Genomic DNA, 22,351 nt, shown 5'->3' on the forward strand with positions numbered 1-22,351 from the left:
TGTATCAGGAATATCACTAGATGAACCAGAGGAAGTGCTGGCACAGGAAGAGTTAATCATAGCCTTATCAGATCAACCGATATGCATGTGTATTTGTCATGACAGGAAGCCATGAACTGCAGCCTTATGTGACCTCTCTAGGTGCCTAAGTTTGACAGGGAGTGTGGGGAGGGTTTCAACAGGGCAGCCTGGATAACCCAAGCCAGGCAGAGACAAAGGAACATCTGCCCCAGATGAAAATCTCAGAAGCTGTGGGGAGGGATAGCTGCCCGGAAGCCCGCCTCCCACCTCTTGCTCAGTACAGCTAGCTTCCCCGGCCCTGCAGGAAGCTGGACAGGATGGAGGAAAGCCTGAGTTAGCCAAGCTAGTCCTGGAGTACAGGGTGCCTATGGGAGCCTACAGGATGATGACATCAGAACAGTGACATCACAGTAAAAACCTCCAAAAACAGTGAGGAGGAGTAAAAGCCCTGCTTTCTCACCCCAGGAAACCAGCACCCTGAGAAGGGAGATGCTTAGTCCTGACCTGCCTGACTCTGCCTGGAACACCAGGCTCCTCTGCCATGTCATGCTTTGTCTCCTGGGAGCAGGTGAGTCCTGAATACAGGTGGGACATCCCTGCGTCCATAGCATTCAATTGTTGCTGAAGTGGCAAACTCTCCTGAGCTAAGTCTTCAGCTTCTGTCTCCTTCCTTCACAGGTTCAGTGGCTGCTGGAGTCATCCAGGCCCCAAGGCATCTGATCAAAGTAAAGGGGGAAACAGCCACTCTGCAATGCTATCCTATCCCTGAACACAACACTGTCTACTGGTACCAGCAGGGTCCAGGTCAGGGCCCCCAGTTCCTCATTTCGTTTTATGAAAAGATGGAAAGAGATAAAGGAAGCATCTCTGATCGATTCTCAGCTCAACAGTTCAGTGACTATCATTCTGAACTGAACATGAGTTCCTTGGAGCTGGGGGACTCAGCCCTGTACCTCTGTGCCAGCAGCTTAGGCACAGCCCTGCAGAATTACTGGCTTTCTGTACCCAAACCCTCCTGTCTCAGTTGGGGCTGTAACAGGGAGAAGGAGGTGGGGGCTGCCACACAGCTTTAGCCAAGCCCCAGAGATGCTTCTAGTTCTTTTCTAACATTTTCTCCTGTCCTGCTGAGCTCAGTGAGAACTCCTGCACTTGTGGGTTCCGGACCCACTGGAAGTTCTCACATCTTAGCCAGTACTTTTTAATTCCTAGCAAGTGGTGGGAGCTCCTACTCTATGCCAACACATGGGCATGTGTTTTAGTGTGTTTTCTGTTGCCATACAGAATACCTGAGACTGAGTATTTTATAAATAAATGAAATTTGCTTCTTACAGCTCTGGAGGCTGGGAAGTCCAGGGTCAAGGACCCACATCTGGTGAGGACCTTCTTGCTGGTGAGGACTCTGCAGAGTCCCCAGGTGGCACAGGGCATCACATATGAGGGGGCTCATGAAAGATGGCCAAACTGGCTTTTATAACAGACCCACTCTGATGATAACCTACCCATTCCCTCTATAACCCATTAATCCATGAATGGATTAACCCTCACAAGGGCAGAGTCCTTAAGACCTAGTCACCTCCCAAAGGTCATACTTCTCAATGCTGCTGCATTGGGAACCAAGTTTTCAATATATAAATTATCTAGGAACACAGTCAAATCATAGCAGTACATATTATGTTTTTTTTTTTCTTTTTTGAGACAGGGTCGCACGCTGTCACCCAGACTGGAGTACAGTGGTGTGATCATGGCTCATTGCAACCTTGAGCTCCTGGGTTCAAGCAATCTTCCTGCCTCAGCTGCTTGAGTAGCTATGACTACAGGGAAACATCACCTTGTAGTGACATGTCCCCTTGCCTGGCTACTTTTTTTTTAATTTTTATTTTTTGTAGAGATGAGGCCTTGCCATGTTGTTCAGATTAGTCTCAAACTCCTCAAATGATCCTCCTGACTTTATGTGTTTTAATGCAAAGATAGACATTAGTATATCCACTTTAAAAATGAAGAAGATTTCAGTGTACTATTTTATAGATAGAGAGCTGTGCCTCATGAACTTCTCCAGTATTTCATATTTCTAAAGATCAAAGCCAGGATCCAAACCTACGACTCCATGCCTCCAAAATAAAACTTCTAAAATTCTATAGTGTTTCCTGGGCCTTGGTCAAGGAGCTACAGCAAAGCACTATTCTTCCATCTCAAGACTAGCCAAGCAGTAGAAGAGGGTCACATATTATGGAATGTGGTTACTATGGCTTATGGCCTGCCAACCTCCAGGACATATAACTTCTGGCCAGAGAATATGTGTCCTGTCTTAGTTTCATATAGAATGGGGCCACAATATGTCCTAATATAGACGTTTAGTGACAAGGGGCATTTCTAATATATCAGAGGGTTCAGTCAAGGAAACAGAATCCTCTAGGAATTCCAAGGAGAATAGGAGTTAATACAGGGAATTAGTGGTTATAAACCACTGGAAGGCTGAGCAGTGGGAGGTTCTCACAAGGCTGAAGCTTGCCCTGAGGTCCACCACTAGTGATCAGAAAGGCTGAAGTTGCTACTTTTGCCCAGGTCAGGGACTACTGGAAATAGCTGAGAGTCACAGTGGTCTTGCAGTGACCAAGAGGCTGATTCACAAGAAAGTATCCAGAGGTCATTGCAAATCCACCTGTCGGTTGCTGTCAGATAAAAGTCTTTATTCTGCTTCCAACTTTTCCACAAGTATAGCTTATTGGGGGAAGCAAAACTGTTTTCAGAAACTTGTTCTCAGGAGAATCTGGGACATGTATTTTCAAGTCTTCTAGCTCTTGCAATGAGAGAGAGAGAGAGAGATTGTTGGAGGACATTTAAGGATACTCAGTGCCAATAGACAAGCATCAGCACACCCAGCTATGCAGCAGAGAAATGGAAAGGAGGAGAATAAATTTTATATTTTCTGTCAACTTGTCCATGAAAATTTATTACATGTATATATATAGTTTTGCTGTTGTCGTTTAGTTGTTGTTCACTTGTTAATTTATTCAGTAGATATTCCTGGAATACCTATTATGCTAAAAATTTCCTTGGAATACAGAAAATGAGATGTAATTTTTCAAATTACACATTTTGTCTTTAAGAAGTCTAAAGTCTGGCAAGATAATATATTCCTAATTATTCATACATGTATTTACAATGTATGAGAGTCATTTGAATCAGTCGGTTTTCTGGCATGGAACAGATGACACATTCAAAAAGGCTGAAGGGAAAACAATTTAATCAAAGGACTGTGTTCAGAGGGATAAACAGACTTAGGGACACAAGGTGTGTTTGAGGGACCAGGGGTTTCCACCACACTGAGAAGCCAGTACAACTCCTGGGCCTATGGAGAAAGGGGTGGGAGGGAAATGCTGTGTTCCTGGAGGTGCATGCAAGTAATGAGAAAAGTTTCCCAAAGGGAGGAACTCAGGACCAGAAGCTAGGAAGGGGAAGCCTAGATATGCCGAACTCTCTCTTCACTACTCTTCAGTGTCCAGCTGGTGTCTGCCATTGGAAAGCCCAGCCGAAACCTTGGTAGCACCCTTTGCTGAAATCAGTCTTCAGGGGCACAGCCCAGGGCAGTACAGGGCAGGGAGGCGAGAGTGGGTTGCGGGGAGCATTGGGTGCACATGTAAAACGACCAGCACAGCAGCTGCCAAGTGTATGATGTGCCATTTGCAGATGCATATGCCAATATACAGTGGACAGAGACCAACTTAATTCTACCTCTTTTATGTGAACTTATAGAAAATTCCCTTGTTGATTGCTAATAACAAGCAATATTGTTAATCCCATTTTCTCTGGGCCATATACGAAGTACATTATTTCAATTAATTTCTTAAGAACTTCATAAGGGAGAACAATTCACTCCCATATTACAGGTAAAAACCTGTTAGAGAATTTAGATAATTTTCTAAAGGAGGTACAGCTAACAAATATTGAACTTGGACTCACACCTAGGCCATACTAACTTTCAACCTATGCTTGAAGTTACTCCACCCTATACATTTTGGTAGAGGAAGATACCTTCAACATTGGAAACATTGACCCAAATGCCCCTTTTAGAAACAATGCATTGGACACAAATCATTTGAATAACATCTTTCACGTGAGAGGCTACATGCTAAAGAGGAAGGTCCTTGGAGATGAGACCTCAGTGGTTCATATTCTGACTCCTTGGGTCAGTGACTTGAAAAACATTTGGCTAAGTTTTGTCACTTGTAAACTGAGGCCAGTAATATATGTCTTACAGAAATTTTATACTTGTAAATAAGACAGAGTCTAATACATAGTATAGGCTCAATAAATCTTAGGTCCCTGTGAATTTTCTGACAAATCTCTAGTCGAGCAGTTATTTACTTTGTGCAATCTGGTAACAAAGGCAGACATTAATTACTTTTGTCTGATTCACCTATGATTCAGACACAAAGTCATCTAAAATGCTGATATAGTAGTCTGATCATTCATTGGTAAAAGTAACATAAACAGTTGTGCCTTAAGAGAAAGTGAAAAATGTTGCATCTTACAGCATTTCCTGCTTGGTACTGAGTCTGATATGCAAGGTGTGATGCTCCCAGAAAGTTGTGAGTTCAGAGCAGTCCTGATGGATTCCATCTCCTGTTGCTCCAGCACAAATTCAATATTGTACCTTTATCCTGGTTTCCTCTCTCCCTATTTCATTCTCCCATCTCTCTTATTCCTAATTCCTGAGATTCTTTCCAAAGTAAACTACTTTCACCAAAGCCCACGTCTCAAACTTTGCCTTCAGGGTCAGCTTAAAACTTTGACAGTGATAGAATGGGATGACCCTCTAAGACACTTCTCTTTGAAAAAGGCCATGGTTTTCTTTTAGTTATACTGCCATGCATTCATTCACAAGTCTTGTAATGATATGCGAACTATCTCTTCCAAGTTCATTTTGACTCATTCTGAGTTTCCAACAGGCTCACATGGGTCTCTGCTCAGTTAAGGCTCTGAGCTTATTTGTAACTGAATAGACTAAGTTTATGTTTCACAGCTTCAGGGTCTGCCTGGACTCAGAGAACCATTCATTTCTTTCTTCAGTCATTCAACAAAAATTTAATGAGCGTATGTGCAGAGTAGATCCAAGTTTTGTGGAGCATGAGGCTTATAAAATTTTAGGGATCGCTTTGAAAAAGAGAATACAAAATGACAATGTCTTGAAAAAATTCTGTGCAAGGCCAGGCACAGTGGCTCATGCCTGTAATCCCAGCATTTTGGGAGGCCGAGGCAGGTGGATGATTTGAAGTCAGGCATTCAAAATCAGCCTAGCCAACATGGTAAAACCCTGTCTCTACTAAAAATACAAAAATTAGCCAGGCTTGGTGGTGGGCACCTGTAATCCCAGATACTTGGGAGACTGAGGCAGGAGAACCACTTGAGCCCAGAAAGCGGAGGTTGCAGTGAGCAGAGATCACACCATTGTACTCCAGCCTGGGTAACAGAGTGAGACTCTGTCTTAAATTAAAAAAAATAAATAAATTCTGTGCAAGTGAGAAGGCCTAAAGTTATTCTTCATTGACTTCATGGCAAATCCACTTCTAGCTAGTTACCGTGTGTAGGCACCATGTAAATGCTTGAGAAACATTAGCACAGAAAACAGACAAGGCTGCAAAATAAGGTGTATGTTTTCAACAAAAGAAAATTTGTAAATTAATAATGATCAAGAAATAAAAATGTAATATAAGGACAATATTCCTGGTAGATGTTTATCTCCCCAGAGAAGTCAGAGTATTGTTGAGAATTCTATTGGTGGATCACACCTTATTTATTGATGGATCACACCTTATTTTGATAACAATTCTCAGAGCTCTTGGATTCCATGTGCCCTACCCTAAAGAATCTGAGCCCTGAGATGGAAAACTCTCCTTTCCTGTCCTGACTCAACCATGGGCAATGATCTCTTTTTCTGTGTGCCTTTTGGTATCCCAGGACCAGGGGAGTTCTGAGCATAGATGAGAAAGCTCTTCCTGGGATTGCCAGGCCCCAGCCACAGCCTCTCCATGGGGGTATTCATGGGTCTCCTCCCTGTCTCCACTTCAGGTTCTGTATCCATTCTCACTGGAGCATGAGTGTAGGAATTACCCACCCAGGTTACATCAAGATGTGCAGTCACAAAAAGGGAGCCTCACACTGAGATGTGACCTGTATCTGAAATAACAATAGTACTACTATTGACTAGATGTAAATTTTGCACCACAGCACATTTATGGTTCAATCAATATCCTCCCATTTGTGGGAATAAGACCTTCTGAATGGACACAGGGCATTTTCCTGTTACCCTAAAGGCACCAGACTAGTGTACTTCTGGGCAAATATCTCATATACATCCTTAATGAGCTTCCTCTTATTTTTACACAAAAGAAAAAAAGGAGGATGGGTTTTTCCCACATAGTCCATCAACTCACAAGCCAATCTCCTGCAGAAATACCCTCACAGATAGACCAAGAAATGCTGCTGTACCAGCTACCTAGGTATGTCCTAGCCTGGTCAGGTTGACACATAAAATTAACCATCACAAAACTCATGAGAACATAGAGGTCTGAGTTCTGATGATGACATTCCTATTAGGTGATGGAGACTCAGGTGGCCTGAGATATGAGAGAAGTCATATCTGCATTAGTCATACATATATATATATGTACATACATGTATGTATTCTATTGGTTCTGTTTCTCTCTGAGGAGGAGGTGACCTAGATTATTCCTTTTCTGGGTAAAGGATGGAAGCAGTGTGGATCATCACTTAGTATGTCCTGATAGCCATGTGTCACTATGTACTTGTTCTTTGTGTCTTCACATCTCTTCCTGTTGTATTTTAAAGCATTTTTCATAGTATGTGCTGTTGCCTAGTAAATCATTCTCATAGCAAAAAAAAAAAGTACATATGTATACATATGCATATATATATTCTATTCATTCTGCTTCTCTGGAGAAACTATATATATATGTATATATATATATATACACTCTCTATATATACACAGAGAGAGAGAGAAAGAGAGAAGAGGAGAGGAGAAGAGAAAAGAAGAGAAGAGAAGGGAACAGAACAGAACAGAACAGAAGAGAACAGAAGAGAAGAGAAGAGAAGACTCTGTTAGGGAAATTGGCTCACATGATTATGAAGGCTGAAAAGTTCCCCAGTATGCCAGCCATCTGCAAGCTGAAGATGAAGCAATGCCAGTAGCATGACTCAGTGCAAGTCTGAAGGCCTCAGAACCAGAGAAGCCAATGTTGTGTCTCTCAGCCCGAGACCAAAAACCTGACAACCCAGGGAATTGCTGGTGCAAATCCCGGAGTCCAAAGGTAGGAGAATCTGGAGTTCTGATATCCAAGGGCAGTGGAAGACACATGTCTCATCTCTGAGAGACAATGCAAATTCACCCTTCCTGTGTCTTTTTGTTTTATCCAGGCCGCCAGCTGACTGAATATTGCCCATGCACATTGAGAGTAGATCTTCCCCACACAGTTCATCAATTTACAAGCCAATCTCCTCCAGAAATACCCTCGCGGACATACCGAGAAACACTGCTGTACCAGTATCCAGGTATGCCTTCATCTGGTCAGATTAACACCTAAAATTAACCATCACACTACCAGCGGGAACACACAGAGGTCTGAGCTCTGATGGTGAGACTCCTGTGAGGTGAACTAATGTGACAGAGCATAAAACAATATACAAATTGTATTGACCCTAACTGTAAGACTTTTTTGAAACCTTCCCAGATGTCAGGTGGCTCTTTTAACAGAGGCCATTACTGTAGGCTGACATCCAGTTATCCAGAGTTTGAGAAAAGATAAAATCTAGTAAAAGGAACTTAGAGGCAAATCTGAGGAGAGGAGTTCTAAAGGATACCAGACTGCCATAAGAATGTCCCTTAGACTACATAAATATTAGAAACAATTAAAACAGCATAAAAATGAAGAATTGTATCCTAATGGGAACAAAATATGCAGAGAGGAATGCATTTTCTTTCTAAAATCCTGCAAAGAGCATATGCCCTTATGTCTTTAAAAATAGTCTACAAATTATTCCCGTTCTGAGCTATTAATTGTATATATGTCCTATAAAATATTGCTGTACATATCATAAATTACATAAATTACAAATTACACTTGATTTATTTTTGTGGAGAATGGAAGGGGTGTGGCAGGTTAACTTTGCAGCTCAACTATTTGTCAGGGGCACTGATGTCATCGAGTCACTGAGAACCTAAGTTCTATTTCCCCAAGCAGGGCTGGGAGACACGAGATCCTGGCCTGGACCTGAAATGGGCACAAGGTTCTTCTTCTATGTGGCCCTTTGTCTCCTGTGGACAGGTGAGGACTGGTCACAGGTGGGCTTCCTTCCCTTGAATTCCCAAGGCCTCGATAGAAGCCTTTTTCTTGGGATTACAGCATCAGGGTCTATTGTTTTCTATTACAGGACACATGGATGCTGGAATCACCCAGAGCCCAAGACACAAGATCACAGAGACAGGAACACCAGTGACTCTGAGATGTCACCAGACTGAGAACCACCGCTATATGTACTGGTATCGACAAGACCTGGGGCATGGCCTGAGGCTGATCCATTACTCATATGGTGTTGAAGACACTGACAAAGTAGAAGTCTCAGATGGCTACAGTGTCTCTAGATCAAAGACAGAGGATTTCCTCCTCACTCTGGAGTCCGCTACACGCTCCCAGACATCTGTGTACTTTTGTGCCAGCAGTGAATCCACAGTGCTGCATGGCTGCCTCCTCTCTGCACGTAAAGGGCAGTTAGAAAGACTGAGGTTGCTCTGTGTCTGTCCCCACTCTGGGCTGTCCAGGCCTCCACAGGAGTCAGAGAGCCCTGGCCAGCCTGGAGGCCATAGAGCAGGGGCCTTAGGACCCTCAGTGCTGACGTCCATTCCTACCCCAGTCTCAAACCAACTGGAGGTCACCCCAACACCCTTAGCTCGCCTAGTCTCTCTTCTGCAGCTCTTTCTTTTTCTGCTTTTAGAAAGGAAAAGGCATCACTAGTTGAGATTAGTGATAAATCTCTTAACCCCAAAGCCTGGACTTCTTCTCTCACCTGTGGGCTTCAGTGACTTCTTCATCTGCCCCTTTCCCCATCCTCCACTATCCCTTCCACTCATAGTCATGAACCTTTACTCCTGACCTCTGTTCCTGGTTGCCTTTCCTCTATGGGGCAATAGCCTCATGGGGCCCTCTATCATTTGCCCTTCACCTACATCTCCATCATCATTTTGCACAAGTCTCCCCTGGTTCTCTCTGCTCCAGTCACACTCATCTATGTTCAGTTATTTCCTCATATGTGTTATGTTGTTTTGATGTGTTTTTACAGATTACTTTTTTGCACTGAGCATATGTTCCTCCCCATTATCCCCAAGTCTCTACTTAATTCCTTACATGAGAGTATATTTCAGGTACATTTACTCTTAACTATAAGCAGAAAAACTTAAATTTAATAGAAGAAATTAAGGAAAATACTTTTATCCTTTGAGGGAAGAATTTTTTAGTGGAAATACAAAAGAACACAAGCCATAAAAAATAATACCGGCAGGGCGTGGTGGCTCATGCCTTTAATCCCAGCACTTCGGGAGGCCAAGGCAGTGTATCACTTGAGCCCAAGCGTTCAAGGCCAGCTTGGACAACATGGCAGAACCTCATCTCTACTAAAAACACAAAAATTAGCCTGGCAAGTGGGCGGGCGCCTGTACTCCCAGCTACTCTGAAAGGTGAGGCATGAGAATCACTTGAACCTGGGAGGTGGAGGTGGCAATGAGCCGAGATGGCAGCACAGCACTCCAGCCTGGGCGACAGAGTGAAACTCTGTCCAAAACAACGACAACAACAACAAAAATAAAAACCTGACATTAGCTATATTAATCATGTACCAAAACATATGACAAAAAACGAAAAGTCAAGCCACAGCCTGGAAAAGACATGAGGAATGCATGCAAATGAAGAATAATCAGCATGACAAAGGCCGTTTATGCTCACAAAAGTGCCTTGGCTCCCCTTTGGTTCCAGGCTTCACTTGTAGTTAAAGGGCTGGGAACATATGAAGAGATTCTGAATAACTGGATGTGTGCAGAACTGATGTGGGCAATCCCAAGGCTGGCCCTCAGTAATAACTTGCAGTGGCCACATGCGGTGGCTTACGCCTGTAATCCCAGCACTTTGGGAGGCTGAGATGGGTGGATCACAAGGTCAGGAGATCGAGAACATCCTGGCCAACATGGTGAAATCCCATCTCTACTAAAAATACAAAAATTAGCTGGATGTGGTGGCGGGCGCCTGTAGTCCCAGTTACTCAGGAGGCTGAGGCAGGAGAATCACTTGAACCCTGGAGGTGGAGATTGCAGTGAGCCAAGATCGTGCCACTGCACTCCAGCCTGGTGACAGTGTGAGATTCTGTCTCAAAAAAAAAAAAAAAAGAAGAGAAAAAAGAAATAACTTGTGGCACTGTCAAGGGAGTCCTCAAGTAGACACAGAAATTAGCTGCAAAGACTCATGGGATATAGCATACAGTTGCACTTACAGTTGAGATTTATTACAGCATCATAGTAAATATTCAGCAGTGGATCATATGAAGAAAACACACAGAAGGAATCTAGAGGAGTTCACACACTGGCTTCCTTATACTCTCTTCCTCCTGGGAGGGGTCACACAGATCTCTCTTCTCCCAGCAACAAAAATGCATTAACATGTGTGCAGTGTTTCTGCCTATGGAGCTCATCAGAGACTCAACACCCCAGAGGCTTTAGTGGAGGTTGGTCATGGAGGCACTCACTGCCTAGTATGAACCCAAAATCCACAGCCCAGAAGGAAATCTGGTGTTCAGCACAATACTGTTTGCGATATCCGTCTAGGCACAATGAGCTACTCCTCTCAGTTAGGAGAAACTTCATGTCAGTACAGGGCACTGCTCACCAGACAGCTTCCCAGATGCCAGCCAAATGCCAGTCTTGCAAGCAGAACTTTCTAAGCACCGCAGTCTCAAGCCTGCTGTTGACTGTTTTCTATACAGATACCCTTCAACTCTTTTGCCATGCCTTAATAAACTTGGGAGCTATGCAATACAGATTGACTAACGATAATACGGAAGCAGCCTGGCTCACTGGGTCATAATTTGGTGAAGAGCCATGGAAGAAAGCCACTTATGCCCTGCTGGGCTTTGTGGACATGGGAAGTAAGGCTTCACAGAATTAAGCCAATGAAATTTTAAGATTTTTATTTTGTTTTCTGTAGCATAGCTTTTCTTATCTAATAGAGTTAGTATCTAAAATGAGTAAAGCATTCTCATAACTTACTAAGAAAAAGACAACCCAATAAAATGGCAATACTTAGTCTAAATAGGCATTTCACAGAAAAGTAAACATAAATTACCACTAACATAAAAATAGGTTATTGGGCCAGGTGCAGTGGTTCATTCCTGCAATCCCAGCACTTTGGGAGGCCGAGGTGGACAGATCATTTGAGGTCAGGGGTTTGAGACAAGCCTGGCCAACATGTCGAGACCTCGTCTCTATAAAAAATACAAAAAATTAGTCGGGCATGGTGAGATGTGCCTGTGGTCCCAGCAGCTACTCGGGAGGCTGAGGCACAAGAATTGCTTGAACCTGGGAGGCGGAGGTTGCGGTGAGCCAAGATCACCCCCTGCACTCCAGACAGGGTGACAGAGCAAGACTCCATCTTAAAAAAAAAAAAAAAAATAGTTTCTTAACCTCACTTAGAATCAGAGTATTCCAATCTGAAACAGTAAATTATGAATGCAAACTTACCAGATTGGAAAGTTTTCAAAGAAATGATAGTCCCAAATATGAGAAAAGATATGGACTAGTGGAACTGTATTATACTACAGAAGAAAATTATAACCGATATGGTTTGGTTCTGTGTCACCACCCTCATCTCAAATTGTAATCCCCACGTGTCAAGGGAGGGACCTGGTGGGATGTGATTGGATCATGGGGGCGGTTCCCCCATGTTGTTCTCCTAATAGTGAGTGAATTCTCACAGGGCCTGATGGTTTATAAATGACAGTTTTCTTTTCTTTTTCTCTGTCCTGCTGCCATGTGAGACGTGCCTTGCTTCCCTTCTCCTTCTGCCATGATTTTAAGTTTCTTGAGGCCTTCTCAGCCATGTGAACTGTGAGTCAAATAGATCTCTTTCCTTTATAAATTAAATTACCCAGTCCTGGGTATTTCTTCATAGCAGTGTGAAAGCAGACTAATACAATAACTATATCAGAAAACCCTTTCTGAGATATATTCTGACAAGCAACATTTTGAAATAAATTAGCAATGTACTTGACCCTCTGTATTAGCTGATGTGGAACCCAAGGATACGAAAGGCTGACTGTGAGGAAGGCGGGCACCCTCGGATTAGGGTATCAGCAGGGTTTCCTGGAACCAATCCCCTCAGGATACTAAGAGATGACTGTATGTTTAAATTACTTGAGTTCCTTTCATTGTCTTTAGGGTCCCTCATGGAGAATTGAGTTGTCAATATTTATTTTAGCCATTTTGAAGGTTTTAATCAACATTTAAAAATTAACATTTAAAAACTGTGGTTATAAATATATGTACAACCATATATGTATAATATATAGTATATACATTACATATAGTATATACATATCATATATGTATTATATATAATATACATTATATCATATATGTATAATATATAGTATATACATTACATATAGTATATACATATCATATATGTATTATATATAATATACATTATATCATATATGTATAATATATAGTATATACATGACCAGTTATATATATATAAAATATATATTACCAGTTTTTAAACGTTAATTTTTAAATGTTTTACATGTGCATAAAACTATAATTTTTTACTTTAACAATTTTAAAACATACAATTAAGTGGAATTACGTACATTCACAATGTTGTAGAACCGTCACTGCTCTTTCCAAATGTTTTTCATGATCTCAAAGAGAAACCACACCCATTAAGCAATAACTCCACATCTCCCCTGCTTCTCAGCCTCTGGTAACCCCTGATCTACCCTTTGTTCATATGAATTTACCAACTCTAAATAGTTAATTTATGGGAAATCATAAAATATATTTCCCTTTGTATCTGTCTTCTTTCACTTAGCCTAATGCTTTCAAGATTCATCCATGTTGTAGCATGTGTCAGAATTTTACTCCTTTACATAGCTGAATAATACTTCATTGTGTGTATAGACCACATTTTGTTTATTTTATCATCAGTTGATGGACATATGGGTTGTTTCCAGCTTTTGACTATTATAAATAATCTTGCAGTAAACACTGGCCCACGAGTATCTGTCTGATTTCCTGCTTTCAATTATTCTGGGTGTATACCTCGGGGTGGAATTGCTGAGTCCCAAGGGAATTCTATATTTGACATTTTGAGCAACTGCCCAACAGTGTTTTGCAGCAGCCTCAGCATTTTGTATTCCCACAACAATGTAAAAGCCTTCCAGTTTCTTCACAGCCTTGCCAACACTTAATTTCTGTTTTGTTCTTCTTTTTAAAAATTATTTTAGCCATCCCGGTAAATGCGAAGTGATACCTCATTGCAATTTTGATTTACATGTTCCTAATGACTAATGATGTTAAGCATCTTTTTTTGAACTTTCACTTTAAATTTTAAAATTTTATTATGTATACTTCAGGTACATAACATGATATTATGAGATACATATTTATAGGAAAATGGTTACTATAGTGAAACACATGCATATAGCCATCATCTCACATAGTTACTATTTACTCCCTGTGGCAATAGCAGATATAATTTACTCATTTAGAAAAAAATTCTGAATATATTATTATTAACTATAGTTTTCATGTGGTACATTAGATCTTTAAAATTCTTCATCCTGCCTATCTGCTATCTTATATCATTTGGCCTAAATATTCCCATTTCCTATTCCCTCCCCCTGCCATCCTCTCAGTAACCACTATTTCATTCTCTCTGTATATTTCAGTGTTTGTAAATTTCACATATAAATAATATATACTATTTCTCTGTGTCTGGCTTATTTCACTTAGCCTAATGTCCTCCAGGTTCATCTATGTTTGTTGAGGCAAATGGCAAGATCTCATTATTCTTTTAGGACCAAATAGTACTCCACTGTATATGTATACCACAGTTTCTTCATCCTTTGTCCATCGGTAGACACTTAGGTTGTTTCCATATCTTGGCTTTGTAAATAACGCTGCAATGAACATGGGAGTGCAGATATCTTCAAGAGGTGGGATTTCATTTTCTTTGGGTATATACCAAGAAAAGAGATTGCTGGGTCATATAATTCTATTTTTAATTTCTTTAGGAACATTTACACTAATTTTCCTAATGATTGCATCAATCTACTTTTCCACCAACAGTTTATAAAAGTTCCTTTTTCTCTACACTCTTGCAACTTATCTTTTTAATAATAGCTATCCTAATGGGTGTGAGGTGCTATCTCATAGCAGTTTTGATTTGCACTTTTCTAACATTTAGTGATATTGAGCATCTTGGCCATTTTTATGTCTTCTTGGTAGAAATGTCTGTTTAGGTCCTTTGCTCAGTTTAAATAGGGTTATATGTTCTCTTGCCAGAGAGTTGTATGGGGTCTTTATATGTTTGGTATATTAATCTCTTATCTGACATATGGTTTGCAAATATTTTTTCAAATCCACAGGTTGCCTTTTCATTTTGTTGATTGTTGTATTTGCTGTGCAGAAGTTTTTCAGTTTGATTTAGTCCCATTTATTGTTGCTTTTGTAGCCTGAACTTTTTGTATGATATCAAAGAAATCATTGCCAAGGCCAAAGTCAAAGAGCTTTTCCAACATGTTGCATGTAATAAACTGAACTTAGATAGAAGACCCAGACAGTAGACACTAAGCATCTTTTCATATATTATTGATCATTTGTATATCTTATTAGGAGGTAATGGCTTTTCTTTTCTGGTTGTTTTTAGTTTCATTTTATCTTTAGATTTTAATAGTTTTACGATTATAAGGCTAAATGAGGTTGGGGTTGAACTTCACTTGGGAGATTTGTTGCTGTTAGTGTTTTTAGTGCATATTTCTGAAACAGTTTTAATATACTATACAACAGAGAATAAGTAAATTCACTGACATGGCTGGGAAACAGAGTTCTTACAAAGGGAAGAGAGATACAAATAAGAAATAGGGAAAGACAAGGAAGAAATCTGTGGTGTTTATTTGAATTGGAGGTATCAATATGAACTTATTTAAAAATTATGTATTTCCTAACTCTAACCATACAATACGTAAGAAGCAATATAAAGTCGATGGACAATTGCTTTATTTATTTGTAGCTGTGTTCCCAGTAGTAATGGGCAGAATTATTGCATGGTATTTAATTTCTACATGTTTCTAAAAGAAACAAAGCAGAAATGACTTCTTCTAGATCCAGAGCAGGGAAAGTCAAAAACATCTTTTGGCAGAAATCAAGGAAGTTTCATGACCCAGAAAACATACAAAAAATCCACAGTAGCAGTTTCACGGGGCTCCCACTAGCCAAACACGAGTATCTAAACATTAGAGAATAATAGTGAGGACGCTAAATTATAACAAATTTTAAAAATCTATAAGGTATAATGACAATAAAAAGATGTAGGTAAGAATGTCTTCATTACAGAATAATGCTAGTTAGTACATTTAATTAGAAAATCAATGTAACCATTAATGCAGTTATAGACAGAGACCATCAGGTGATGTCAAAACCAACATCTGAAAGGTTATTGGAGATCAAGATATCTGTATTGTGTCAAAGTGTCACTCCACTAATTGCTTATTAACTATAAAAGATAAATGATATCTTCTTCACAATGGAGGGCTCTGATGTCTATGATGTTAAATTTGGTATCGCCAAAAATGTGTAAAGATAGCATTATATGTTCTTGTAATTGATCAGATGCAATGGGAAACACACATCTACTATGGCATGGTGTTTGCCAAAATATTTAACCTCTGATAATGTGGAAATTCTGATTGGGGGTCATTTTACCAGTCAGCTGACACGGACTTTTACAAAAATCAAGACCACGAAAATTGGAAAATATAATTAGGCCAAATAGATACCTAGTTTAAAAGTAGCTAAAAAGACCTGACAACCAAAAGAAATGCATGATCTTTGATAATGCCCTGTAGAAAAAAAAAAAATAAAACCAAAGGACACATTGGTACAACTGGAGAAAGGGGAATGTGAAGTATATATGAGAAAATAATGTTTTTGAAATAAAGTTTTTGAGTGTAATAAAGGCATTTGTGGTTTTCTAAGATAATGGCCTCTTTTTAGGAGAGACATACTGAATCAATAAGAATAAAGTGTTTTACTTCAGATATTGAGGGTAAAATACACAAAAAGAGATAAAGCAAATGTCAAAAGATGTTAATGATTGAAATACATTTTAATATTCTGTTTGTTGTATGATTCAGCTCTTCCAAAGGTGTCAGTTTTTTAAATAAAATTAGAAGAAACAAGTCTTAAGATCTTGAAATGTTGGCATGACTTCAGTTTTGTGGTGGGTATTTTTTATATTCATTTTCAATATCTTTGAAATATTCTATAATTACCACAAAATGAACACACAAGATAAGGTTTCTTTTAACCCTATAGTGCACTTTTTCTACAGGGACAGGCTATGATTTTTAAAAGTGCCCCCAAAAGATAAGAGAATTTATAGTCTGAGGACAAAATAGCTTGACATCTTTGAGATGAGCACAAAGCTTAGCTAACAATGCATGTCAAGAAGCTGTTTAGTAATACATAGGACTGTTTTAACTGAAACAGCAGATTCTGAGTTCTCTCTACAGGTTGGTCAAGCACTCACAGATGTTGGGGAAATGCCTGAACGTAAGCAGAGGAGTGGTAGTGCTTGTCCTAAGTTGTGGTTGGATAATACGTGTTTGTGTAACAGGGAGGGGGCTCTAGAAGGACCAAAACACTGTCTGTGGGGAGGGGTCTCTAGCAGGACAGAAGGATCAGATGGAGCTGGAAGGACTTCCCTCAGTCCCCCACAAACACTGTCCGAAAGTAGCCCTGATCTAGTTCCGTTGTTTAGAAGTCCCGTCACCCTCCCTGAGCCATGTATGGAGGGCCTAAGCCCAGTGGCTCATTAGGAGGCACTGAGGTTTGATGGGGTCCAAATGTTTTTGATAGAAGGTTAAGTGTTGCCTGAGAAGTCGAGTTTAAAGGAAAAGTCTGGCTTCATCCTAGCATTCAGTATCTAGTTTGCAGGTGTTTTGAGTGGTCAGTAGAAACTCATCTTTCTCCACTGATGCCAGTGGGTTCTGCTCAACAGTGAAATCTGAACTGTAGCAAACCATTGAGTGGAGAATCTTCTGAGCCCACTTAAGGGGTAGATGGAGGAGAGCCAGGAACCAACCTGAATGCTCACAGACCAATGCAGAGAGAAATATGCCTCCTTGGGAGAACATCAGAGAAATCTTAGCAATGCGCCCTGCCCTACACCTAACCTATTCTAGTGTGTACTGGATGATCGACAGGAGGATGTAAGGGGAATGTAGAAGATGGGAGTGGACAATTGTAGATGTTTCCAGTAACACCACTGCAAATTTTTTTTTTTTTTTTGAAAAAAAATTTTTTTCTCTGTCACCCAGGCTGGAGTGCAGTGGCGTGATCTCGGCTGGAGTGCAGTGGCGTGATCTCAGCTCACTGTAAGCTCTGTCTCCCAGTTTCACGCCAGTCTCCTGCCTCAGCCTCCTGAGTAGCTGGGACTACAGGCACCCACCACCACACCCGGCTAATTTTTGTTTGTTTGTTTGTATTTTTAGTAGGGACAAGGTTTCACCATGTTAGCCAGGATGGTCTTGATCTCCTGACCTCGTGATCCACCCACCTCAGCCTCCCAAAGTGCTGGGATTACAGGCATGAGCCACCGCGCCTGGCCAACACCGCAAATATTCTTAACAAGAACTAGATTTTCTAGAACTCTGGCATTTCCTTCCATGAGCAATGAGACGGCCCTTTAGGCCCTGACACAATCATGGGTGTTTTTTTGTTCATTTGTTTTGGCGCTCAGGTAGCAGGGGAGGCCTGAGAATACCTGGGGAATCTCTTTCCTAGAAATGGGATGCCCCCATTTCAAGTATTTCACATGCAACCTGATAGGTCCTGTCTCCAGCCACCTAGCCTCCACTCTCTCAATGCTGCAGTCATCCAGGGCCTTAAGCCCTGGTCACAAGGATGGAAGAGATAGTGACACTGTGATATGAAGACACTTTGCATCATGAAATTATTAATTGGTGTCAACATAAGGTGGGCTCCAACTAGCAGCTTTTCTACCACAATGATAAACAATTTATATGGAAAAGAGATGGCTCTGATAATTCTACACTCACAGGTCTTCACCTAATAACCTTGACATGTGTCCCCGAGGTTTTAGGAACTTGGATTTCTCTAGGCTGAGTTGTACTATTCCCTTTCTCTGAATATACATATCATTGGTTAGTTCATTCGTATTGATTCTCAGGACTTCTCCAATCTCTCAAGCCTTCCCACTCTACCACTCAATGAGAAGTATGTCATAACTAATGTTGCATAATTTTTTAAAAAACTGCTGGATGCCAACACTGCAATTCAATTGTAAAATATGATAGAGGTATAAATGTTTAAGATCCCAGAAGTTCTGTTCAATTTTGCATTTATTGTTAGATACTCACCCTGATATTTTCAGGAGTTAGAGTGTTCTTCGCCCATTTTGGTTAAGATATCAGAACTTACTTTCAATACGTTGGTGACCCAGAACTACAGGCAGAATCATAGTGAAGGCTTGATACACAACGCATAATGAAGATTCATAACAGCAAAAAGGGAACTGGTCATTGGCCTTCAGATAAAACGAAACCTCCCAACTTTGTGCTTAGGGAATTATTTTACCCCTTTAGGTTAGAGTGTGTCGGCTGGTTCAATACAGTTCTAGGATAAAGCTGTGTCAATTACCCTAGAGGACTGGGAGCATGGAGGACCTGGTAGAAAAGAAGTACCAAAAGAGAAGGAAAATGCTTAGCAAAATGCTAAAATCAAGAGGTCACTAATTGATATATGTATTTTGAGTTGCCTTTGAGACTTCCAAGTAGAAACATCCAGCACAGGATAGGCCTAGAGATGTAGTGAGAGATCTAATCCCCCAAGCCCTGAATATATGAGTGAGGATGCTTGGATGAACTTCCAGTCTATGAATACGTTAAACAAACTTTTAGCTGTGTTTTAGTTTACAACAATTGTTTTCTAAGAACTTAGGCATTTGTGGAGACAATGATGTCACTGTAGGAACTTCCGTGTAAGGACAGCGACGTCCCACCTCCTCTGCTCCTGCTCACAGTGACCCTGATCTGGCAAAGCTCCCATCCTGCCCTGACCCTGCCATGGGCACCAGGCTCCTCTGCTGGGTGGCCCTCTGTCTCCTGGGGGCAGGTGAGTCCTAGGAACACCATGATCCTCACATAATCTCCCAGAGATTATTCTAGTCATTTCCTTCTGTTTTCAAATTCTTTTCCCCCCACAGAACTCACAGAAGCTGGAGTGACCCAGTCTCCGAGATATAAGATTACAGAGAAAAAACAGCCTGTGGCTTTTTGGTGCAATCCTATTTCTGGCCACAATACCCTTTACTGGTACCGGCAGAACTTGGGACAGGGCCCAGAGCTTCTGATTCGATATGAAAATAAGGAAGCAGTAGATGATTCACAGTTGCCTAAGGATCGATTTTCTGCAGAGAGGCTCAAAGGAGTAGACTCCACTCTCAGGATCCAGCCTGCAGAGCTTGGGGACTCAGCCGTTTATCTCTGTGCCAGCAGCTTAGCCACAGCACTGCAGAGACACTTCCCTCCTGTGCACAAAACTGCAGGGCTCTCTCCTCTCTACTCAGCTCACAGCAGCCTTATTCCTCATCCTCCCAGGGAAGAAGTGAGTTTTCAGATATAGCTAGGATTCATATAGTGGGAGGAAATGAACTATTTCTTAAAACATGAGTGTTATAATTTTGTTTGAAAATGTGTCTCAGGGATTTGGAACACTTCTTGGGGACAACTGAAGAAACCTAAACTGACTTATCAGAGATTGAGTCCTCAGGGGTAGTGATAGTTTGTCTCCCATAAAAGTATGAGATCATGAAACATGTGCAATAAACTTAATAATACAGATAGTGACTACACCAAGCAGCAAACAGCAGGCTCCCCCTCTGTAGTTGTCAGCATGTGAATGACTTGTTATCCTTGGTGACACCCTGGCTGTCTAGCAAAGTCTCAACACATAGTATGCGTTTGGAAATCTTTTCCCTTCTGTTTTATTTTTGTTAAAGTATGTTAATAATGATGTTGTTAATGATAGTGATTGTCATTTCAGCTATGTTATTCAGCCCTTTTTCTAGTTCAAAGAAATGCACACAAATGGATACCCCAGCAACCAGTCCCAAATCTTAGCTCCAGATGAATTCTGCTTCTTCTGAACTTTCTAAGTCTTCTATGTAATCATCCCAGCCCAAAAGTATATCTAGACCTGGACCAGTCAGTTCAGAGGACATTTCCACTTGTCTGCCTTATATATTAAAAGTTCCTTTGTGGATTAAAATATTCCTTGTAAGAACTTCTGAAGCAATCAATTGCCCTCTCTGATAATACACTCTGTATGTCTAGCTCCATACTCACTACTCTTCTTCTGCCTAAACTAAGATAATACTAGAAATCTTTCTGAAGTATTGGTTAGAATTACTAAAAAAAAGCATACTGAAAATTGTCTGAAAGCATTGTCACTGTCCATTAGTCCCTCCTGACTTCCCTCCCCTCCTTATCCAATCTAATTCCTGATGGCAAGTCAGGCTTTATGTCCATTTGCTCATTGCACATCTCCCTTTCCTTTATTCCTCTAATAAAACCTCACCGATGTGATGGATTAAAATGACCACTCACTCACCATCTCCTTGTCAAAATTTCTATTTTTTTCTTTTTCCAATCTGCTATGCTATTTATAGTTAATAACTCCCTCATATTTTCTGAGATCACTTTTTATTATTTGAACATAGGATGCACAGTTGTTTCAGAGTCTGTCTGATCATTTTCACCTCTGAGATCTTCACAGGATATTTTTGTGATTTTCTTTTTGTGCTGCTTCTCAGTGATGGTGCTTGAGTTTTCATGGCGTTTGTATTTCTCCTTACCAATCTGATGATGTTTGACACTGTGCCAAATGCGATAGCTGTAGAAATAATTTTTGATGTAGGATGGACCATATTTTTCTGCAGCGATCATTTTTCTGTGCTTCTGAAAGTGCATGTAGGTATAAACGATCAGGCTCCCTGAATCAGTTTAAGGCTTGAGGTGTCCTGGAGCATCTGGAGAACAGGTTTGTCTCTGGCTTATTGTTACTGTTGGAATTTGGCAATGACACATTTGGTATGTTCTGGTCTTTGCCTTTACCCCCCTGGCTTGTGAGTCAGCTTCCTGGGTGCTGAGTCAGGATCTGCAAATGCCCTCTAGGACAAATGGACTGCTGTGCTCACCTCCCGGGGCTCTTGCTCTCACCAACATTCCAGCCAAGGTATTCCTTATTTTTTTTTAGGACTTCAATTAACTGAAATTTTTAATGTTTTTGATATTTTTTCCAACTATGTAGATAACAACAGAAAGAGTGAGTGCCATTATTCTTAATTATTGGGATTAAGGTGAAATGCTTCAATTTTAATGTTAGATTCTTTGTGATGTGTCTGATATTTAACTTAAATGGTATAGAGATATTAAACTCTCATATCAAATACTTTTTTTAAAAAAACTTAAAGGTCATTCATAATCCAATTGAGACATATCCTTGTTTGGGGCATGTTATTACTAGAGTATTCTTATACTGTTATTTATTTCTATCACATAACCTCTGCGTTCCATTGGACCATATGGCAAGATGAGAAACACAATCAAGAGAATGTTGAGATTAGGTCAGATAGTACAGATTGGGCTTCAAATTAATTTAATTACTGCACTCTGGGGGAACATTTGTGCTATTTTATGAGTATTCCCCAGGGGCAGTGGTCGAAATTGGAGGAAGTAACTGATATGTTACTATTGTTTTACCCCGTTTAAAGCTAGTCTCCTGGGACAAGTTTGTCCCACATACCCCATTTTGTGGGACACCCCGAAAATAATAATCCTGTTTTAATCTTCCCATTCCTTGCCAAATCTTCTCTATGGAAGGGAAATCAGTTATAGTATTTGTTCTCTTCATTTTAGTCTCTCCTTATTTCCCATTTTCCTCCTGGTTCCCTAGAGAAAAGGTAGA

The 22,351-nt window shown here is 40.6% G+C and overlaps 3 gene segments (V, D, J or C); all 3 read left to right on the top strand.

The window, feature by feature from the left end:
• The first annotated feature begins 243 nt into the window (after positions 1-243).
• Positions 244-1,160, top strand: LOC105511226. The segment is given in 2 exon segments: positions 244-589; positions 700-1,160. Coding segments are annotated over 2 exon segments (474 nt in total).
• Positions 1,161-8,275: 7,115 nt separating this feature from the next.
• LOC105511436 lies at positions 8,276-9,053 on the top strand. The segment is given in 2 exon segments: positions 8,276-8,366; positions 8,473-9,053. Coding segments are annotated over 2 exon segments (630 nt in total).
• A 10,357-nt stretch (positions 9,054-19,410) lies between these two features.
• On the top strand, positions 19,411-20,039 carry LOC105511225. The segment is given in 2 exon segments: positions 19,411-19,498; positions 19,590-20,039. Coding segments are annotated over 2 exon segments (468 nt in total).
• The last annotated feature ends 2,312 nt before the right edge of the window (positions 20,040-22,351 follow it).

The sequence above is a fragment of the Colobus angolensis genome, unplaced genomic scaffold, assembly GCF_000951035.1.
Source record: "Colobus angolensis palliatus isolate OR3802 unplaced genomic scaffold, Cang.pa_1.0 Scaffold2, whole genome shotgun sequence".
NCBI lineage: Eukaryota > Metazoa > Chordata > Mammalia > Primates > Cercopithecidae > Colobus > Colobus angolensis.